The 24,415-nt window shown below is 36.4% G+C and overlaps 1 protein-coding gene across 4 annotated transcripts in view; it reads left to right on the forward strand.

Annotated features, from left to right (window-relative positions):
* Positions 1-24,415, forward strand: part of RAP1GDS1 (Rap1 GTPase-GDP dissociation stimulator 1) — a 90,960-nt gene that overhangs the window by 18,496 nt on the left and 48,049 nt on the right. For 3 of the 4 annotated variants that reach the window (XM_059471064.1, XM_059471068.1, XM_059471066.1), the window contains exon 2: positions 13,422-13,532. In XM_059471064.1, the coding sequence (XP_059327047.1) occupies positions 13,422-13,532 (111 nt within the window). The remainder of the gene's footprint in view (positions 1-13,421; positions 13,533-24,415) is intronic. The other variant, XM_059471065.1, reaches the window with a different exon arrangement.

The raw sequence follows: 24,415 nt of genomic DNA on the forward strand, positions 1-24,415 counted from the left end.
GGAAGCTATTTATCACTAGAGGGATTAACCACGGATGCCTGCTAATCTTAATAAGACCAGGTTTAAAGCTATGCATTATATATACAAAAGCAAGCTCAAAACTCTAGAGTACACTTTGGCCCTAAAAGCTTATAGACAAATGATGCTGACAATGTAGCCTTCAATTTGTGATATGTGGGCACCACAGTCTGCCTGCAAAGTGCATATTGTTGATTTCAGGCCATTTAAGTAATTTTTACTAAACTGCTAAATTGGACAATTAGAGGCATTTCATCAGCCAAGAAGCAGGGATTTCCAAAACTGACTTAATTTCCTCTTTATTCTTCACTGACATTAGAGAATACTAAAAGCCGTTTTCTCCAAGGCATGAGAAGTCTGTCACATATCTATTGGCCCTTCTGTGGTCAAAGGGAATTTCTTAGTTACAGGTCTTAACAGTTGTGTGTTTAGGTGGAAAGATGCATTTTTATTTGCTAGTCTTTCTCTCGGATTTTCTCCTTGGGACAAAAATGCTTTGATGAAAGTTACATTAGGTAGGATAATACAGGCAAACAAGTACTTACAACCATAAGAGTGTTTGATTGTAAGACATTTGTAAATAAAAGGGTTTAGAGGCACTTATTAGATTTGTAACTAATCTGTTTCTAAGAAACTTTCACCAAAAACCTAACAATAACAACACAAATGACAAGCCACTTCAATTAGGAACTTAGTTGTACACACTCATCAAATTCAAACAGTGTATTTTCAGGGTTAAAAGCTTTCATGCATGGTTTGTAATTATCATGCAGCTTGTAATTAAAAGTAAGGACTTTTGGGGTGATTTTGGGGAAAAATAAATAAAACCAAATTAAACACAAATTTTGAAGTCCTCTGAGTACACCATAAATCACCATTAAGACTTTGCATCGAAGGAATATGTACCCTTTGGAACATCATTGTGAAGTCCCCCAGTCTGACAAGATGCAGAGGCTGAAATTCAGCCTTCTGCGGGAAGAGAGAACTGGGGGAAAACTGTGTGTTTCCATAAAAAGATAGCTGCGGGGATGAGTGTAGTAGATCAGCTGGTTGAGGATATGTATCTTGTCAAGAAGGAAAATGGAACTTGCATGAGTGTTGTTGCATAACAAAACGCCTTATGTCTTTTTAATTAGGAACTGCTAAGCTAACTTAATTGCTACCTTTTAAAATTTGTTTTATTTAATATTTATATTTCTATGTTAAATGTAAAAGAATATAATACAAAATGACCTTTATAATTGTATCAGAGTAAATGCTTACTTACTTTCCTTGTTGAGATTTCATTGAACTGTTGTGTGAGCCCCCAGGCTTTGCAATATCTGCTATCTGTTCTGTGTCAGACGTCAGAGAGGTTTCTCACAGAGCTGACATGCAAAGGGGACTCTTTCAGCACCAGACACCGGTAGCAGCTGCCACAGAGAAACTCAGGTTGATAGATGGACCAGGAGAAAATGGGTTGCTAGAGTGTTCTGATCAACCTTGAATTTAAAATAAGCTGCTTGAAAACCCAACAAACAAGACAGTTTCTTTGCCTGGAAAAGGACTGGGAAAATCAAGTTATTAACTTATAAAAATGTAAGATCTCAGACCAAGAATACAAAAGCAGATTCCAGAAATTATTTATTTCAATTACAACTTCATTTAAGGTGCCAAGATACCTTTAAAAACATAGCACAAAACAAAAATATAGCACACAGAATATGTGTAGTAAGACCATTATATTCTGTTATTGGATCTATAATGGTCTTTCCTTAAATCTTCACAGCTTTTCCTAGGTTAGTCTATTTTCCACTGCTCAGATACATTTTATGTTCTGTAGTGGATTGCTCTTTGTTTATAATCTATAGCTTTGAATATTGGAGTAGCTAGTTTTAATTAAATCCAAAGTAAAAAATTGAAAGAGAACATCAAAGCCAAGATCTTTCTATTCAGATCCTTTCCAAAACTTCATTTGGTTGAATTGCCCACAATTTAATTAAAACAACAGTAAAAATACTTTATGTTTTTACAGGTTTATTCCCTTTATTATCTCACTGTATGTCAGGACCTTAGAATGTATGCAGAAGTGTAAGACTACTCAGTTATCCATCTATAAATAGTGACAGAATCAGACCCTTACCTGCATAGTGAGTGCTTATCCTACAGAAATTTAAGATACAAATTGATTCCCTTAACTAACAGATTTTATACTTGATTCAGTTAAAAGAAGTTGAGGGATATGAATGAGGAGAAAGCGTTACTAAACCAGTTCAAGTGAAATAGCATTCTTGTCTGACAGGATTTCTTGAATCCCAGACAGCTGATCCTCAAGCCGAGAGCCTGGTGGACCATTCAGTGTTGTTTCACCTGTCCTTTTTGGCTCAGTATCATGCAGAAGTGGATGACCAACATTACCCATGCAAGACTTGTAACATATTGAATCCTCCTGATAATTTGGTCATTATAACGATTGTTGAAGGCAATAGACCAGACCAAGCAAATTCAGTGTTACGTGTTAGTGATTTACACAGCCTCATCACATGGACTAATAGCTTCACACAAAAAATGAAGTCATTGATGGCATCAGTTAATACAGCCTCCTGTGCCAAGCTGGATAACTTTGAAGCTGGATCAGGTCACTCAGAAATTATATTTTTTTAAATGGGGGGATGGGGCTTTTTTGGCAAACCAATTTTGATTTTCCAATACAAATTTGAATATAAATTACAGCGTGAAAATTATTTTTCTGTATTAAATACACATCTTTTATCACACTGTCAAGAGACTAAATCTAGAACTGATTTTGGCACTAAAAGATATACAGAAAATATACACTAAGAATAGTCTCCATCTGCTACTGAAGTCTCTCTTGTTGCCCAGAGTGGTTCTTGGGATTTCTTTCCCTTTGAAGATTTTTGTCAGTGAACATTTCTTTAACTTGCTGCCTACTGAGACTTCAGCTCCCTTTCCCCTACTCCTATTCTGTTGTCTTTGAGCAGGTTGTGCAGATTCTTACTATGTTTGCAGTTTCAGAAATGCCAGACATCAAGTTTTCACTTTTGCTTTGTATTTGCCTAATAAGGAACTTGGAGCAGCAGTAGACTGAACAATCCTAAATGTTAGGAAAAAATGTATAACCCAAGCAACACCCCAAAGCAAAACCTCAGCAGTTTACTTTCAAGGTTAGTTTCAAGATTGCATACAAACAAACTTGTTAGAACCTAGCCATCTGTATAGTATTAGGTACATATTTGACAAAAAAAAAAAGGTAAATAAAAAAGCTGTCAAATGACTCTTGAACATTCAAACAGCTTAAAAGCTCTTTGTGTGGTAATGTTGGCACACTTCCTAAGTGACCAGATGGAATTTTATTAACAGCCAACAGGACAAGGGCTGAGATTTTGTTTCTTAACTTACTATTTTTGAAACGCTTGTAGAGGATGTGTCAGAAAACTTGATGTACTTTCATACTACGCAAAATTACACATATACCTTCCCTTAATGCAAAGATGAAGGCTGCTTCAGAGGTTGTCATTTCTGTAAGGTAGATAAGATAGTTAGGAGATGTATGGTAATTCAGGTATCGCTATTTTTTGAATTTCAGAAAGGTGAATTTCAGAAAGGTGTTTTTATATACACAGTTAGTGGTCATATTAAAAGCAGAGCTTAGAAACAGACTTTTTAATGAACAAATTTAAATTATGTATTTTATAAAAAAGATTGAAAAATACTTCAATATTAAAGAGACTTAATTTCTGATATCAGTAACCACTGGTAATAGTGATGTCAAATTTCCATGTAAGGATTCTGGTAAAAATTAAGACCATGCAAATTTATGTGACTCCTCCTTTTCTGGCATCATCATGGATTTATTTATTGTCAGTAAGAAATACCTGAAAATGGAGAATCTCCATTGTCTCCAGTAAATGACAGGATGATGATTAGCCCAGGAAGCAGCTGAGGACCTGAGGTTGTTCAGTCTGGAGAAAAGAATCGTAAAACAAGTCCCTGAAAGATGTTTGGAGCAAGGTGGGTGTTGGCCTCTTCTCCCAGGTAACTGGGACAAGAGGAAATGACCTCAAATTGTGCTGAGGAGGCTCAGGACAGATATTAGGAAAAATTATTTCACTGAAAGGAAAAAGCTCCCCAGAGAAATAGTAAAGTCACCATCCCTGGATGTGTTCAAAAAATGGGTGGATGTGGCACTTCTCAATATGTTTTAGTGTGCATGGTGGTGTTTAGTGAAAGGGTAGAGTCAATTATCTTGGAGGTCTTTTCCAGCCTTAAAGAGCCCTTGATTCTATGACCTTCAAACCAGGCAGCCTAAAAGAAAATAAACAAAATCTCTAACACTCTGTGGACTCATGGTTCACCCTATTCCTTTCAGGTGCTTCCTTCCCATATTTAAGGTTTTCAGGGGAGTCATAGCTAGAAAACAGCTGCCTAGTCAGAGATTAGTATTTCGTAGCATCTGACAGAAGAACGCTGATGTGACATACAATTAGAGCTAGCAGTACCAATTTTGAACCTAGGTATCTTACCCAGACAAAATTCTCACTGTTGCTGGTGAAAGATGTGCCTGAGGGCTTTACACAGAATCAAATCCTGTATTTGTTCAGTAACTCAAGCTGGTATAAGGATAGTTATGACAGATATTGCACCGTGTACTTGCACTGTTGGTATGGACTTACTTGCAGAGGGTAGGCCAAAGACCAGAACTGGAGCCTGTTGAAGTCAAAGAGAATTTTTCTTAGTTCTGGAACTTTGTATCCTCAGCTTTGTATGACCTGGTTTTTATTTATTTGGTTGGTTGATTGGTTTGTTTTTAGGCTCAGTAAGAAAAAGTAATTTAACTTATCTAAAAAGCTAACAGTAGAGTAAGCTGGTTAAATTGATTAGGATTTGAAGTCTAAATTGTTGTCCTGCATTACAACATCTACAGAAGTCCACTCAGACTAACTTGTAGCATTCTATACATGTTATTTTGTTGGTTAATAAGCCATATTTTGTATAGAACTTGGAAAAAGTACAGAGGATTGGCAACCTCGTTAAATTACACTACAAAGAAATCAGTGTTCTAATATAGTAAGGGAAATAATTTAACAAAAAATTTAAAAGCTCTTTAGGAAAGTGTTTTCCTCTTATTCATTTGTGTAATGTCTAGGCTGGCATTTGTAATCAGCTAACTTGAGTCACATTAGGACCAAGACTTTTAGAGCAGGTATAGTCAGAAAAAGTTGGACACAGTAGTGTAGGTAAAGATCATCTAAAAAAAAAGATAAAGCTGAAAAAGCTTGATGCATTTAGTTTTAAATGTGCTGTTTCTAGACTGTACTGTCTCAGTAGTTTAATTTTCTTCTGTTTTCTAGCACCTGTTCTTGCTGTCATGACTTGACAAAGTGACTCTTGCTTGCTAGATTAAAAGTGCTTCAGGCAGAAATCATCTGGAGGAGCAGAAAAGGAAAAGAAAGAAAACAAAAGAACGGAATAAACCACCTAAAATAAATTTTAAAAGAGCCAGTAGAGTGATGCAAACCCTGCTAGCTCCTTGTGTGTGTGCATAGACACAGGCAGACATGCAGCTTGTCTCTTATATACTGCTCCATATGATTATATGGAGCAGTATATTCCCTACAGCATTGTAGGGAATGATAGATTTGATTAGCATTAAGGTTACTCCCTTTTTTCCAAGATCCTGTTTCAGTCATTTACTGATTCTTCAGGAAGAGCTATATTCTGTTCCAACTGTCTGCTTTAGGCTGTCCATTTTAATTTGCTTGATGAGTTCTTGCATGAGCAAGAAACATGTTTGGACTACTGTCTGAAGTAACATTAGTCATTTAAGGTACTATTTTGGTCCTGTTGTTTTTCCCCCACTAATTTTTTTTTCATTCTGTGCATAGGGTGGGCAGTAATCTGCAATAATCTGGTGGAGGAGACCTTCCCTTGCCTTTTATGTTGCAGTACTTTGAAGCCGTGTCATAAACTAAGGAGAGGTGGGCATTAGAGAGAAGTATTTACAGTTGAATGTTCCCACAAAGAGCAGGATCGCCTTCTGCCCCATGTGATACCTGACACTCTCTTGATACCTGTTCAGGATGTGTTGTGCTCTGCTTTATAGAAGTGCTGGGTGTCATCTGTACCTGCATCTGAAGACTCCTGCAGAATCCAGAGTGTGCAGGAATTCTGGAACCTGAAAACCTCATGTTGAAAACCCCACTTCCCACATAAATACTTTTAACCCTAAATTTGCAGTTCTCTCATTCACTTACACAGTGCATTGCTTCCCTCATACTTCATAAATACCTTCTGAAAGCTATTACATTCATATCTTTGAAGCATGATGACATAATGTAATGATAGTAACTTTATAATTGCCAGTGAGAAAGGAAAAAATCCTTTAGTAGTACCTGGTAAATAAAAGGAGAACCACTTGCCAAGAAGGAGGATATGAAAAGACATTCAGCTGTTCTTTGACAGAACATTTGTCCTGAAAGAGAGAGGTGTCCCTTGGATAAAACAGTATTCTTCATGTGTACATCTTGGCATGCACTGTATTGTATGATAAATATTTTACATGGTGAAATATATGTGGGTTGATTTAATTCTGGAACTTTGTGTGTTTAAAACCATTTTGATAATATGACTCAGTGAAGATGAGGCACGTGGAGAAAAAAAGCTATATGAAAATAAAATATGCAAATACAAATGCAATCTTGTCAATTAAGTTGTAATTCTTTACAAATTGGTTGTCATCTTGATAGTTTTTTCAACTACTGCTAGTAATAGAGTATCAGAAAGGATCTTTCCATAAACTGAGAACAAAATTATTTGGAATAGTTACTTTTTCTATCATTAGGTGATTTTTAAATAAAATTTATCCACTACAACTCCCTTTATCAAGCAGTTTTCTATTAAGTGAGAAAAATCTATTTCATTCTTCTTCTAGGACTGGTTTTAAGCAAAATATTTTAAGGCTTTATGCAAAGCAGTAGAGTTAAGTTGATTTCACTGAATTTTGTTCTGTTTCTTTAGATCTTAAAATAATTCCAGATCTGCAGTCTTTATTTATGAAATACAAAGATACCTAAATCTGTACCATGGTTTCCTAGGAAAGAGGAAAAAAAATTTCCAAGGTTCTGCGAAATCTTCTGAAATGTCATTCTTATAGCCTTTGCAAGTCATGATTTAAGTAATAGAGGATCATTAATGTGCAGGAACCAATTACATATTACCACTTGGCACAGTGGAAATGTTTTTTATATTAGAATCTGTGATTTATCTGTGGCTACAGTAAAAACAATACATGAAATAATTTTCAAAGTTACCAAATGTCCTACAAGGGGCAGGGGTGGGGTAGGAAAGCAAACAGAAAATTTTTATTGGCAGCAGATTCCAAGTGTACTGACTGCTGGTTGATGCTATTTGCTTTAGGTTTCTATCCTAATTTTGAATACAGATTGACTAAGTAGCTGTTAGTGTGTATAGGCTGACCTGATAATTACAAAAACTAATTAGGTAGCTTAGTGCTCAGGTAGCAGTGAGTCATGGCGTGTCAGTACTTTCAGGTAATAAAAATGAAACCCCATGTCAGAAGAACAGATGCAGAAGCAAGAGGATAAATGAAAGAGTAACAAGTCTCTAAGACCAGATGGCATATATCTAAGATTCAGAAGGTGTTTAAGAATGAGGCAGCTGAACTGCTGTCAAAAATAGACACTCTCATTAAAATTAGTTACTATGCTAGAAAAGTAGAGCAAATGTACCTAAGTAAAAAACAGGTTGCAGAAGGAGCCCTGCAGTTAATGATCCATTATTATATACCTGGAACTAGAAAATTTCTTGGGAAAAAAGCATTAACCCGCCTCAATGAACATGGTAAGACAGAAACTAACAGGGCTTCTGTTTAAAAAAAAAAAAATTCTTTCCTGATTAAGATGTTGGTCTTGTATGTCTGTACAGGCCTTCTGGCATTACTAATAAAAATCTAATTCTTCACTGCTGCCCTCTGACAGAATATAGATACCAACTGATTAGAAGCCAGATTTTAAAATTTTGTGGATGGGCTAGGAGCAGAGAGTTGTCTCTAATGATGGGTTTGGACGGTTTGGCAGAAAATATTGTACACTTGAGAGTGCTTGAGGGCAGCTGCTACAAAGACAGAAGAGGATAGAGTATTTTTTGGCAATGGGCTGAATGTGAGAAAAAGATTCTTCTGTCCTCAATAAACTCTGTATTTGAAGTATTTTGCCTGTCTATGTGAACATTTGTATGGGACTAGGTATCCTCTGAAAAATTACTACAAGGATGTGGCTCAGTTTATATAGGTTCAAAAAGGACCCATGCTGTACATTTCTGCCAGCTTATTCAATGTCCTGGGGGCTAAAAGGTTCTCATGATTTTGCACCAGTCTTCCATTTTCTTTGGGAAAGTGGCATCTGGGGTCATTAAAGACCAAAATTGTGCTACAGATCTCACCAGCTGCTGGGATTTCTGCTGCCAGAAGTCATTCAGGCCAAATATATAAATCTCACCCAAACAGATTATGTATCTGATCTTTGTGTCAGGTTCTCAAATAATATCACATCAGAATACACTTTTCATCAAAACCTGTGGTGAGCCTGGGTTGGATTTCCCCTATGGTTTAGTTTGGACTGAAAGTCTGGTACTAAAGTTCAAGTCTGTACATAAAATGAAGTAATTTCTGCAGTTTAGCCCATGTGCATGTATGTACTTACATTTTTAAGAGATTTATGCCGTTATAACAAAAGGAGACCCAGAAAATGGCACCATTCCTTCTGCTCAATTTTGATGTCTCATTGTTTCCTGAGAGGCAGTGGAACAGACTCAAAAGACTCTGATGTTAATACAGCCGCCATCCCTGTAATAGCAGAACTGCTGGAACTTGTTTTTTTATCTGATCAGCATATTTCAGTATGTCCCATTTCAATATCTATTAATTTTGAATTCCTTATCTGTTAAGTTGCATGTACAATGCAATAGTGTCTTTAATAACTACACATTCACATCTATGAAGTGTCAATGAAAAGATACAGTCAATATTAATGATATGTTCAAAATCCTTATTTTGTAGAGAAAATATCTATACTGGATAAAATGTTATATGATATATGAAAAACAAACAGTCCAGACAAAAGCTGATCATCTAAGTACTCAGCTAAGGCATTCTACATACTTTATTAACATCAGTCTTGGAATAGGGTTTTTCCTGTGATTTGGGTGAAGATGCCATGGACTCAGAGCAAAATTGGCAAGTTGGTTCTTACCCTCAGAAGCTGCATTACTAGAAAGACTATTGGGAACCTTTTCAAACCTTTTGCAGTCTAACCAGCACTCCTGAGGCCCTGACCCTAAACAAAGTTGATGAACTATCAAATTTTTACTAGATGAAGGAACAGTTCTTTTGTATAATACAAGTTAGTGACTGCAAACAGGAGTGAGTCACAGAAAAGCTCTTAGAAAAAAGAGTACAGTGAAGTGAAATGGAATATTAAAACATTCACTAATGTTACTTTCTGACTAATTTTCCCTGTAGAAATGCCTGCACAAGAGATAGCAAAAGGTTGCAAGAGATAGTAGTAATAGTGTGCTACCAAAAAGCAATGTGGGTAATCAAAGAATTTAAACTGCCTCATTTTTTATGAGTGTTTGTGCAGGAGTAGTTTTTGGGGAAAACAAAATGTAACCATAGATGGAATGGGCCAGACAGGTCTGACAGCTCTTGGCAGACTCCACTTGCTAACTTATCAGTTTGTAACATTAGGATACACAGGATTAAGGTGTGTGGGATTCAGAGCTATCTTGTCCAGATAAGATAACTTATTTTCTGAAAGCAATATAGTAAGCCAGATATGAGAGATTCCCTGTGCTTAGGATCATCAACAAAATAGTTGATACTTGTATTAAATGTTGGACTTCATGCCACACATATTCACAACATGATACCACATTGTTGATCAGATGTGCCACAGGGAACATTACTAGCCAATTCTTACCTCAGCCATCCTAACCTTGCACCCTTAGATCTTCCTAATGTGAGCTTCACACAGCTTGCATGTTGTCACAATGTACCAAGTCACATTTCTCTGATACTCAGCCAAAATGATTCCTTATATTGCTTTTATTTGATAGGGTTTTATTGCTGACAGTCTGATCAGCCTATGCAGCAGCAAGGTTAATGGAAACAGCTTCTATAGAAAGAGAGGAGGACACAAAAGTAAGCAGGAGATGATCCAAAGAAAACAACAGGGATTTTGTACCGGAAAAGAAGCATTTGCAGCTTCTTCCCTAAACAATGGGTTTGGGGCAACAGTGAAACAGCAGGGGTGGGAAGCCTTGTCTGAATATATAGTGAGAGCCCTCTGGAACACTACAGCACTTCTCTCTGAATATCCCTGTCAGTGTAATTTCAGACTATAAGGGTTTGTTCTTTTCAGAACAACAAAAGAAAAAAAAATTATAAGATAACAAAACCTCTGAATCTATTGAAGATTCTTGGGTTTCAAAAGTGACTCTCTTTGAAGGTATCAATTCAGTTTAGAAAGGAGATGGACTAGGACAGAAAGAACCAAAGTAAATAAATAAATTCTTTCTTGAAGGATGGTTTCTTCCCTCTGTGCTCTTGGCCTTGTGGCATTGGGTCAAGAAATTTGTTGCCTCTACAGTACTCCTATTATATTTTCTTCTTTTGTACAGAGTGATTAAGTGTCAAGCTGCAAGAAGTTAAGAGTTGTAGGCCTATTAGAAAATCGAGGATTATTGTAATTTTTTTAGAAGCACTCTTTATGCATATGGTTTCTAAATTAATCTCTCCTGTTATATTATTTTAAAAATACAACATCCAAGTATACCTAGTGGAAGGGTAATTTGGCACGCAGTGCAACATTGCTTCATAAGATATTTTAAAAGCAGTATGGTCACAAGTGCCCATTGATATTTGAAGTTTGTCTAAAATTGCTGTTAAATGTCCATGTATATTAGTGGAATGTGCACATGCTTGGTACCATGAAAAATTGATTTCCTTGTCCTAGGGAATGAAATATTTGGGTAGTCACAATTGAACAATTTTGCCCAAAATACATAATTTTGCATATCATCTGTAATTGTGTAGTATTAAAATAGTGGACTTTCCCCAGAAAAACTGAGCAGAAGGGAGTGGTAGGAAAATAGACTGGGCAGACTTCTAACTCTATTGCAGGTTCTGATGTGGAATGGAGTGAAAGAAATAGCAAGTATTTTATATAAAACACTCATCTCTGCACAGAAAAAATTAAATAATAAGTGGGATCTTGTGATTTATTGAGTGCAAGTGAAGTAGAAGAGGCTGTAAGAGAGAAATAAAATCTGGGTATGGTCTCTGACAATAGTCTGCAAAATCTGGTGTGACAGTGAATTTCTTACCTTTGCATTTTCTTCTTCCCTAGATTATAGGAACCCTTGCTTTTCATTTATACAGTAGATCGAGTCTTCTTATTGTAAATGTTGCTATAGCTTCAAAGTTAAGTGTGTGAATATCCAAGGAGATGAGATGCCTGTAAGGAAGGAAGAGAATTATGTTATGTGCTATGTTAGCAGAAAACTGAAGAGAAGAATATGAGAAGGAGGCAGGTGAAGAAGGTATGACAGGAGGTGGAGTGCACAATGTAAAATTGTAGTGCTGGGGCTGGTCATTGATAAGTTTTGGCTTTTGACAAATTCTAGTTGTATATCCTGAATAATGAATTTAAGCAATGAGACTTTGCAGTGCATGTTCAACTTTACTGTTGGCTAAAGGTGATTCAAGAAAAGTGCTGTGGTAAGCCTGCTAGAGAGTAATGTGTGTAAAAGGGGAAATTAAATTTAGGGGTTTTTTCCCAGTTAGCTTGTTCCAGAAGGTGGGAGCTCAGCATAGTGAGGAGGTGGTAGGGAGGAAGGTTTTTAAGATCTTGAGGAGCCACAACCAAGTGTGGTTGCATTAAGGAGTACTGACACTCCTGGCTATAGTGTTGCTAAGAACGTGTTCATTATGAATAGACAAAATAACTGCCTGATCATACAAACATATAAGCAATTTCATATATAAAGACTGAGCACTTTAGAAAGTTAAGAATCTCACCTTTATCTCTATGGAATATTGAAATACAAAAGCATATGCAAATAAAAATTGGAATTGGAACAAAAGCCACAGCTTTGGCTGAGAATCAAAGCAGCTCCATCAGTGAGATTCCACCCTTTTCATGGGATGCCTGCTGTGTCTTCACTCTTTTCCTTTGCACCATCCCATACATAGGCAACTGAAGAGGAGGCAGAGCACAGCAGGTGCCAGCTCACCTGTCAAGGAGGCTTCCTACGCTGGTGGGAAGCTCTAAGCAGCACTGGCTCAGAAAATACCAGTGATGCACTGAAAAAAAACTGCACCTGTGGCTGGGTTGGGCTTGGGTCAAGGCTCTTGATCAGCCACTGGGACGAAGAGACAGTGAGACACTATTCAACATTATTTGTTTTGAGTAACACTTTCTGCTTGCTGTCAGAGTTGGCATGGAAACTGAATCAGCATTCAGCACTCATTTTGAAAAGAATAGTCCCTTCAGAGTGAGGTTAGTCATCAGTGGGCTTACCAGAGGCTCAGGCTGCAGCTGCAGCCTTAAACCTTGCTCATGAAAGGATAGAATCCTCAAAATGGTAACAGTCGTACAACCCAATCTTTACTGGGCAAATAGGTGTCTTTTGAGAATGATGTAATCTCATTTGCATTTGGGCTGTGGTGGGTTTTGTTAAAGAGGGAAGAGTAAATTATCTGAAATCCACAGTAGAACTTTCTTATTTCGAGAAGATGCCATCTGTTTTTATGGATCAGTTGAGTTTAAAGAGGTAACACAATTCCTATAAACAATGATGCTTGTAACATTGTGGTGGAAAGTGGCATACTTCTTAAAAGGCACTAAGCTTAGCACTAGGCGTGTGTGAATAGTCAAGATGGAAGCCTACACAGGATGCAGAAATTGGCATTTTCAATTACTTTGCCTCTATTGATGAAGAAGATCAAGATATGCTTATTTCTGTTCTATTTCATTCCCACACACAAGAGGAGAAGCAAAGAAACAGCTGCTGGTTTTCTGTACCAGCGAGGCTGAGAAAATACTAATAGATAAATTGCTGTTCAGTGGTATTTCATAAAGTCATGTCACCTGCTGTGACATCCTGTTCTCAGATGCAAAATGATAAATGTCTATATAAATCTGAAAAGTTTCATTTCATCTATAACCTTTGCCTCCTGGCTGTTTGTATCCTCAGAATACAGACCATGCATGTCTTCTTCATTGATACAGGAACTGTTTACACTAACTATTTACATTCAAGACTATAGTGGTGTTACCAAATTGATGAGGACACTGATTTCTTTTTCCTTTTTGTTTATCAAGCAGATAATTTAAGTGAAGCCCTGAAAAAGCTGAAGATAACATCCACTGACAGCACAGCAGATAGCTTGGAGGGATGCTTGGATTGTCTGCTTCAAGCTCTGGCACAAAACAGTAAGTTGTATGAGCCTTTCAAATTTTAAATCATATGAGATCAGTGAATTAAAATGTGGCAGAAAGACTGGATAAAGCAGTAGGCTGCTAGATTGGCTCTGTGGAGTTTTGCGAGTTTTTAACCCATATGTCTGTAATGTTCTGGTAGCAATGAAGACAGTGACAGGTAAATACTTGAATATTTGGAACAGCTGTAGTCCATTCCTTTCTCCACAATTAAGCAGAGCACTTACTTTTTTAATTGATCATTCAAGAAAAAAAAAGAACAGAGTTGGAGAAATAAGCCTCATAAGATGGGGAAAAGGATAAGGGAGCTGGTTGCTAATTCTGGTTGAAAGAGCATAGTTTCCTATTTGTAATGGAGTTTCAATTAGCAGAACTAGCCTGGATATCCAAAGACAGTCCAAGTTTGATATGTAGTATGTAACAAAAATAACATCAGAATGGAACAAGATGTCATTTTCACCAAAATATTTAGAGTGCTTGTCCCCACTCCCAGTAGACAGAAAGGGAAGGTAATGAAGATGACAGTTTGTGAGACTTTTCTGAATTTAACTTTCTTAGTGCTTCACATTGTGGCAGAAGAAAAATATGTGTACAATTTCAGGTTCAAAAACTTTTCAGGATAGGTACAAGCCACAATTAAAATGTTTTATTTTAAAAAAAGAGTTGGTCCTCTGGAAATATCAATACACTCAAAAGTACAAAGTATTGATAAGTCTTGGTTTTTTTCACATGATGGTATTTTACAAATCAAAGCCTCTTGGATTAGTTGGTGTAAAATACTTTATGAGGATTTTCACAACTGAATATAAGCACCATCCAGATCAAGTCAAAAATGGATTATAACAGCGTCTGCATTTAATAGTAGTCCATTTTTAATTCTCACTATTTTAGAAGGAGATTATCAGCCAGAAAGTAATAAAATCTTTAAGGTTTAGATCAATCATTTTTTGAAGGTTCTGGATTTTTTTATAAGGTATATCCAATACTTTAATCCAACCTCCAATTGGATTTACTTCCACTACTTTTAAGCCTAATACTTAATAAGTACTAAAGAGAAGATCGTATGAAAAGTGACAACTTACTCGTGTAAATAACAGAGTTGCTGTTTTGTCTATGAAGGTCACATAGCTGTGTCAGAGAACAAGTCTGGCAGATGCAAAATAATTTTACTCATGTACATTTACTCTTCTGTCTCAGTCAAGGGTTTTGCTCTTCTTTCCAAAATCTTTTCTCTTCTAGATTTGCAGCTGCCAGATCCGATAAACAGATTATTAGGATTTTGACCTCTCTCTTTGGGGTAGTTCTAGAAAATTTATTCTCTCCATAATTTCCCATGCTCTTGTGTGTAAGTCAGTGACATGAATACAGCCCTGCTGAGCTGCCCTATGATACACATCTCCATGTAGTTGCATTTGCCCAAGATTGAGGGCAACTGAAATAATGCACTGAAAATTAGATGGGTCAGATAGGAGAGGTTTTTCAAGCAGCTGGCTGGTAATTTAGGAACTAGTTTATCAATTCTGTTTCAAGGGAACTGGACACTTCCATACCTAAGTTTTTCCAAGTCTCACTGGACAATGGGCTTTAGTTATCAAGGTTGTCTGATGATTTGGGGAACAGATTTCTGGCTTGAGATAATTTTATGAGAACAGCAGTACATTCAAAAGACTTCAGAGATTGAGGTAAATTGCATATAATAGATTGATTCAACAAATAGACACAGAATCAGCTTTCTAAATGCTTTCTCACAGCTCTCATCCATCCAGTTAACATCTTAATATGGATTTGGCTGACTGATTTTTAATGATAGTCTATATTATAATATATACAATACCTAGTTATGAGAGACACACTGTACCTCTGTGTCTGTGTATAAATTTACTCAATAATAATGAGAAATCAAATTGTTTATATAAAAGAACGTTAATTGTTATGCAGAAATCATTTAAATAATATTTTGCAAAGTTGTTCTGCTCTTGTTTAGTATATTTCCATGTGTATGATTAAATTAATGAAGTATACATTTGTAGTTCAGTAAATCATCATATTAATGTGAGATAAACAAGCCATTCAAGGAATAGGAGTTTTTTTAAGATATGTTTATAGAACTGTGATTTTGTTGGGAGTTCATGGTAGTATTGTTAATCACAGAAGTTAAAGTTTTATTCACTGCTTTAAAACTTGGAGATTAAAATATTATTTTATCTTATATAAAATTGAGTACATTACTAATATGCTAATGCAACCCAATCCCATCTACTGCCAGCCAAAATCAGTAGTTAAACCCAATGATACTACAACAAATTGAGATTTTCAGTAAAGGACAACTTCAGTTTTGTATAGTGCACGTACACATGAATGTTTTAGTGACCTTTACACTATCTATTGGTATCTGCATGCATATGTTTGTGGCTGCTGCAGAATGTTAAATTCCCTAGTCTGTAAGAGTGCAGTGAAAATTATAGTTCCATTTATTTTGCACACAATCTTTATGTTTTCATTATGCTAAAACATTACCTTCTTCTCATATTTTCTACTGTCTACTGTCTGTCATTACCTACTTCTAAAATTCTCTACTTTCTATAGAAAGAGAAAAAAAGTTATGATGAATTTAGTAACTTTTCATTTCTTTCTGTGTAATCTGCTGTGTTTTCTTTTGTTTTTCACTCTCATTTCCAAAACTGATCTGTTGATAATCCTAGGCAGGTGTAATGCCCTGGAACACGATACCTCCTGCCTGACTTTAGGAGCTATTCTGCATTTGTCACAGCAGTCAAATTAAGGTGCACACACACACACACATATGCTGTACTACAGAAGGGTGAGTCAGATACTCAGCTGAATGTGATAACTGCTGGTAAATATTTGGCAAGCCAAATTCAAATTGTTTTAACGACAGTTTGTCTAGGAGAAACTTGCATAGCTCTTCACATCTGAGACCTGGGTCTGAAAATCCTGCACAGATGGTTTCCTCAGGAGACATTGTTTTGAAATATATATATTCCTATTTATGCAGATATTTTAGTTCTTGTCTGTCACCAGCACTTCTGTCTGAGGCCAGTCATATATGGTCTAGCTTGTGGCACTAGAGAAAACTGAGGGGGTTTTTTGAAGATGAAAGAATGAAAGAGGCAACAATGACACAAGAATGAGACATAAATATGCATTAGAAATGCTTTAGAATAATGACATACCTCATTTTGTGTGGAGTTCCTTCAGCATTCCCAGTGAAGTTAACTAGCATTTCTGGGGACTTTGAAGCCATAAAGTTTCAGTAACGTAAGTCAAGATTCACAGGTAAGGTAAGCGTTGCTTTCACCTCTGTGGATCTACCTCATTTGCATAAACTGAGATTCTGTCCACCTAACTTCTGAAAGAAAAACACAAATATTTGATCTCTGTCCCCCTGCAAGCACTCACCATCTGCTAAACTTCCCATAGTTCAGATTTTTAAGGAAAGCCTGAGGTACATGATCCATAAGCATTATTAGCAGCAAAAAACCAGAGCCAGACATGCACTAAATGAATTAGTGGCTTATATTCAATCAAGAGGTGAAAGTCATGTATTACGTGTGTTTTCTTTTAACAACTATCCATTAAAACAAGTTACTCCATTGTCTGCTCCATATAATCTGTATTAGTTCTATACAGACATGGATTGATGTGTTATTGTCTAGAAAGAATTTTGCTGATCTAGAAGCAGACTATTTACAGTGACGTGGAGTGTAGAATGGTCATAACAACCAAAAAAGGCACAAACCTCCTCAAAAGTATGAGTAAGACATGCACTGAAGAAAATCAATTTGAAAGATCATATACTTACATTCTGGAATAAAGTAAGTAAAGTATGATTGTTTTATTTTGTATCTTGCACCCAAGGAAAATATGGGTATATACTACTATTGGATATTGGGAACAATTGGTTAATTGTCTTATATAAGGAATTACAGGAGAAAACAATACTGGCCATTATATTCAGCCAGCATATACACATTTATATTTAAGAGTCATTTCATAAATACTAGGCCTATCAAAAAAGTGCATTTATCCTAAGATCTCTAAATAAATGTCCACAAGAAAGGACTGCCTGAGAGAAGGAAAGCAAAAAGGAAATAGAGCCTCTTTTAAACTGCAGGCTCTCTGGGACATAATTATTGCAGTAATAACAAAAAAACAGTTACTGCTAGTCCAGACATGCTGTGTTTCAGATACAAGAAGTTACAGCAGACATAAATAACCCAGTTTGGATAAATGAGAAATCTGAAAAATCTGCTGAGAATGTTATTTTTGGCTCTGCTGTACTCAGCATAAGAGGCTGAAAATGCCCACTAATCCCAGCTTTCAGCACCTGGCTCTGATGTAGCTGAAGTGGAAAGGCTGGCACATGAATTTGAAATATTTTTTTACATACACTTTTTAGAAGATTAAGAATATGAGTTTGCATATTTGTGTGAAAAAATGGTTAAAGCAAAATCACAGCAATAAAGATAAGCTTACATGAGAGGGCAAGGCCTGAGTTTTGAAAAGGATTTAGAAAGATTGGAAATATTTGAAATAATGCACTTTACCTTAAAGATGTGGCTGACTAAGATGCCTTATTTTCTACTTGTTGAGCTTTGCTGATGCCTGGTAACTCAAGGAACCATCACATGACAAATGAAAATTTTTAATTCATGCTTGAAACTGGAAATCTCAGCATCATTCAAAGGCTACTTCTAATGGCTTAGAAGCTATTTTTCTTCCCATAATGCACATAGTTTCATAATAGTATTTTGCTTTGCCCCAGAATGTATATGCTGGAGCCATGCTTTGATTAGAATATACTGGCTGTGTTGTATCAGGGAAAATAACATTGTTACATATTTCTGTAGAAATTTCTGAGCATATTTCCTGAGCAATTTCTAGTAAGCTTTTGCCATCACTTCCTGCTGTTCCAGCCTGTAGGGACCACGGGCTTATCCCTCCTACCTAACGCTTCTTGTTCAGGTTTTCTCTTGGGAGTCACCAGTCAGTTTTCTGAAATGGGTTTGTTCCTATTTGATGGCATCCCAGAGGAGGATGTGTTGGTATCTGGAGTGCTTAAGAAAATCTTGAATATCTGGACACATAGCAGATTTCCCACATTTCTTTGGCAGTGGTGAAACTTCTCACTGAATGCCCTAAAACTTTGGTAGACACCTCCTATAACAGGTATCTAGTTTTCTCTCTTTAATTATTCTGGTGGATTTCCAGTTCTCACAACCATATGTTTACACAGAGGTTATATTTCAGTTGGAAATTAATTTTATTCTGCTCTTCATAGTTGTGGCTTCCATATATTGTTGAATTTATTTAATACTTAGGCTTCCTATATTTGATGTTCGTTTTTCTGATCTTCAATCACCACAGAAAATGGAACGGTTCCTGTACTGGAGCAGAAAAATCATGAAGAATGATAATTTTGTACTTCTGTAATTCAGAGCTCAACTAAAAAACCCCTGAAATTTTAAAATTTATTATTCTTGCTATTACTTTGTTGATATTATTATTTATTAATATTTATTAGTATTAATAAATATTAATTAATCTTGTGTATAATATATTATTAATAATATGTGTTGTTGTTATTATTATTAATTAGTAACCTTTGATTTGTAAAAGAGAAAATCAAGATGTACCTATTTTTTATCTATTTACCTCTTTTTTTTTTGGACATTGTTGATAGTTCTGTGTACACACTCTTTTATTTATTCATTTCAGAGTCAGGTAGGCAGCTGTCTGCTTAACTTGAACACTAAGTGCCATCTGATTTCAGTGAAGCCTTGTACCTCTTTAGTACACAGAGGATTAAGAAAGTCATTTCATCTTTTGTTTCCACAGCCCTCCACATTAGCAAGAAAATACTTATCTTCCTGCCCCAAACATAGAAAAAATTAAGTTGTAGAACCTTTTGTCATAGCAGAGTTATTCTAAGGCACAAACAACTAAAATCACTTTCATGTTTTCCTATTGGCTAAACATCTTAAGCTTTCTCTGTTCCCTTTTGTGGAACAGAGCATGGAGAAAAAGCTCCACATTTCAGAGCATGCTCAAGCAAGCATATTCTTAAACATCAGCACACTAATCTTTCTCTGTTTTGGAGAAATTGTATGAACAGAATAAGAGTAAAATGATGTGATGTGGCCAACAAACAATGCTTTCCTGATTATAAGTGCTTGCACACTATTAAAGATTAAAACAATAACTGTCTATAGGCCCTATCCTGACCACAGTTGTTTTGTATAAATAAAAAAAGAGCTTTGAGCATCCCTGCAGATTCAGCACACTTTACATGTAAGCTGTGACAAGGCAGTGCGTAAGCACATCAAGAGAGCTTAGCACAACCAAGGGGGTAGGCAGTGCTACTAATTGGATTAGTGGCCTTAAAACAACTGATAACTAGTAGAATTACGTTCACTGACAAATAGCATTTCCCTGCTTTCTTATTCCTCTTTGATCTTTAGCATCTCCCTTTCTTCTTAGCAGCAGTCTCCCTTCCAGGAGGACTTTTGATCCTCCTGGGGTGTGCCTCCAGCGATCCCTGGTATATGTCTCCCAGCCGTGATCTTGGAAGGAGAAGGAGGCCACCTGGTGCCTTAAGTTTTAGCTTCCATATTTTTCAGATTCTGTGCTGCCTTGGTTTGTAACTCTGAACTCCATGTTAAGTGTTGGTAAGTTGTCCTCACAGGGTAGGTAGACAAAAAAATCCTTTTCCAACCTGAGAACCAAGGACAACCATTGCAAGCCTCAAGTCCAAAAAGCATAAACAACAATGAATTGAAGAGAGTGAGCAAGGAGGATGGGACTTCATGACCTGAAGCTATAATTGGACAATTAACCCCAATATGCAAATGGACCAGAACTTATAAAAGTGTGGGACCTTGTGATCGGTCGTCCATTTTGCTTGACCATTTTGGGTCCATCTTGGGTGTAGCCCTGGCTGGGCTCTTGTACTGCCCAAGGTATATCCTTTAAGGCCTTTTAATAAACACCTACTTTATTCTTTAACTCTGTCCAGCCTCTGTTCTAGGTCAGCCTCTCTAGGCATCACACCCATGGATGTATACTCAGACCCAGCAGGCACAGACCTGCATGTTAGTCCTGACATGTAAATGTCTCAGCTTGAACATTCAAACAAGCAACAGACATTTATGGTGTTATCCATGAAGAGGAAATATGCAGATGAAAGCTACAACATCCTCCTCCAATAAGATAAAAACTAAACAGTATCATTGCTAACTGTCTCCTGAAATTTATAGTTCTCTGCTGAGATTAAAGTGTTCTTTAGGTAGATGGTGTCCTTAGCCTATGACAAAGATTTTATAACTTTATTATTATTCCTGCTTTGTCTTGGAAACTACAAAAATATTAAGAGCAGCACTAAGGCATCATAGTACCTTGTAGGATTTCGTTTTTTACGGATTGAAGACATGAACTAGTGTCTGTTTAGCTACTACTAAACCTTGCTTGATTCAGCATCTTTGGAATTCAGTGGAGTGGGCATAATGCATTTAACATCTATTCAAACCAAGGGAGGGAGAGGGAGTAGAAATGGAAAAGGAAGAAATGAAACTAAATGGATGAGTAAGAGGGAATACAGTGGAACCTATGATTTTTATTCTAGTGGAAGAAGATAAATGGCAGATGGTGGAAACAGATATAAAGATAAAATTTTTGAAAAAAAACCCAAAAAAACAAAACCAAGCTAAATGCATGTACCTGAGTGGCTGGTAGGAAGCAGTCAAACCAAAACCCCACATCTCAGACTAGGAAGAATTTCTAGTCTGCTTCTGACACAGATAATATCTTCTAACAGAGGCAGGGGTTCAAATTTAATTGGGCCAGCTCAGCCAATCAAGCCATTAATCTTACCTGCAAAGATTTCTACTCAAATGCCCTGCTAAAAGTTGGGGATCCTGATGAATATTTTTAAGAGGGAGTTTTGACTTAAATACTGTGTTATAAAGTGTTCCTTCTTTTTGCAGAGGAATGTTTGTTTCATTTTATCTCATGGACTGTTGCTTTGCCATGATATTGTACACACATAATTGTACACTCCAGAAATGTTTCCTCATTAAGAGCTGTATATAATATATTTTTACAGTATAAGTACACTAAATCAAGGTGGCTGCTTTTTATTGGACTGTCTCCCAGTAAACTGGCTTACCCTAATGATACTGAATGGTAATCACTGCTGCTTAGTGGGATTATATTTTACATAAATTCCCCTTAATAGTGATGTATTTAGTTAGTGCCAGACAGTTAAATGTTTGTCCAAGTGTTAAATTCCAAGTGCTATTCATTGAATACACAATGTGCCAAATAAAGATTAACTGTTATATTTTTTTTCTTTGCAGAAGGCATCAGTGAATAGCAGTTCCAGATAATAGAATTGACAGATCTTTTTTTTTTTTTAGATTGCCTCTGTATTGCATTTTCAAAAGGCAGGCCTTTTCTTTTGCTTCTGTATTGCATTTCAAAAATGCAAAGGAAAACGCCTACCTTTTACCAAAAAAATTATATTTAGAGATCATGTAATTGACAATTTCAGGTCTGCAGTTTCATTCTTAGCTTAGCTCCAGACCCTTATAACTTAAAAATGTGATCTTTTTAAGATTAGGTTTTCTTTAAACTACTCTGATAGCACAGCTCACTAAAAATACCAGCAGATTAAAAAATTCCTGTAGACATACTCTTTCAATAAGCAAAGAGTGGAATTTCACAGCAGGCATTTTAGCTCACTTAAGAGCACTCTATAGAGTTTGCTTAAAAGGAACATGAAACATTTCCTGCATATAAAATGATCAGCTTTCAAATTTGATTTGATGTTAATAAACTAAATCAAATTTGGAGAAAGGATTTTCTTCCATAGGACCAGAATTTGTTATACATTTTGAAGAACTAAAGCATGAGAATACCCTTTACCCTGGGACCTCTAGTAAGTTCAGTCAGTACAAGCAAGGGAGGAGGCAGGGGAGAAAACGTCCATGGAAGCCAAATACAAAACAAGAATGTGTGAGTGTATGACATTTGTACTAAGATGCCAGACAACAAACTTGGCAGCTGAGGCACTGACATCAAACTCTTTCAGCAACCTTGCTACTGTAGTGGTTACATCCTGGAGAGGGTGAGTCAGAAAGGGGGAACAGCTCGGATAAATCTACCAGCTACATGCCAGGGCTGGATACCGGATGCAGTTCAGGAACTCAGGGGTGCCAAGCTGCCTAACTTGAGTATTCTGCCTTGTGCTGTGACCTATTCATGGAAGTATATGTGCATTTCTCTTCATTGAAGGCAAAGATGTCACATACTTTTTACTTCATTGGTACCTGCAGTAGGCTATCCAATTGGTAGAATCTCATCCTGAAATTCACTTTTGTCCTTTGGATGTAGCTTTTGGAGAATTTAATCATCAGGACTCATGCAGTTAGTTGATTGATAAATCTGTCTCTCCATCTGTCCTTCCTTCCTTGTTAGAGCTGAGATTTTAATTACAAACATCTGTGTACTGTCTCTTTCTTCATTAAAAATAGGAAGTGAAGTTGCCCTGTAGCTGCTGACAGAGACAAAACAGAGCAAACACCATGATGGAAACATTTGTACAGCTAAGGGAGAATCCTCCCTCCTTGCCTAATAGGTGTCTAATTTCAAGGATAAGTGAACAGGGAGATTTTGGGGATTTCCCCATGTGAGGAGGAGCATACCAAAAAGAAATCAAATGTCTTCAGTTATTTTTATACATAAATAATAATAATAATAATAATAATAATAATAATAATAATAATTATTATTATTATTATTATTATTATTATTATTATTATTATTATTATTATTATTATTATTATTATTATTATTAGACTTCTTTTTCCCTATTTAAGTAACTCTTGATAATTGGAACAGACTCTTTGGTTAAGGTTTGTTAAGCAAAACCTCCTTATCAGTGGTGCGTTCTTTGTTTCATGAGAGCATATAATTTGTTCTTCTGAGCTTCTTTACAACTCACTTTTTGTGCTTTTGTAGCTGGACCAAAATCTTCATTTAGTGGTATGAAAAATACAGTGGGAGGCTGTGGAGAGGGGAGCAATGTTTCTTGAGGGAGGCTGTATATGGAGAGAGCATCAACGCTTATGCTTGGTCACATGAACCTTCTTACTGTGGTGGTTAGGAGCATGTGCCAGATCAAAAGATATCCCTTGTTCCCTTCATTTTCTTCTCTTCTGCCTTCTGAAAGAGCAGATGGAAGGTTCCTTTCATGATATATGTGGTTCATCATTATTTATTCATGTGTTCATCTTTCTTTTTCTGATGAGAGTACATGTAGGAGGAACATTATCAAGCCAAGGTAAATTTTTGCAGTAGTTCCAGTAGGTTTATAAAACATCTTTGCAGCTAGAAAGACATGCATTTTTCAAAACACTACATGGCAAACACAGATTGCTTAAAGAGGACCCTCACAAAGCTGTTTATTCATAATTCTGTGGTGTGAAGCTCCACAACATGGGAATTATTGCAGTGCTAGCTACCACGACTGTAGGGTTACTAATAACAGTGTAACTTAGACTCATTGTTCATAGGGGATAAGGAATGGTGAGCCTACAGCTTTCTTCTGCTCGCAAGGCACTGCTGAGAGACATGCTTTGCCTTTCCCTTCCCCCTTTCTGCCTTTTATTTCAATTGAAGGTGTACAAAATAATACAGAGAGGAGAGAAGAGTGGATAGAGAGAAGTGAAATTTCAGAGGAAAGAGAGCTGAGAGGGAAAAGAGTGTAGAATTTTAATTTGAAACATATTAGATTTTTTTCCTATGATTTCTGCTACTTAATTAACCAGTCTAATAGCCATGGTGCTCAGCTCTCCAGC

This window comes from Ammospiza nelsoni, chromosome 4, assembly GCF_027579445.1.
Source record: "Ammospiza nelsoni isolate bAmmNel1 chromosome 4, bAmmNel1.pri, whole genome shotgun sequence".
Lineage (NCBI taxonomy): Eukaryota > Metazoa > Chordata > Aves > Passeriformes > Passerellidae > Ammospiza > Ammospiza nelsoni.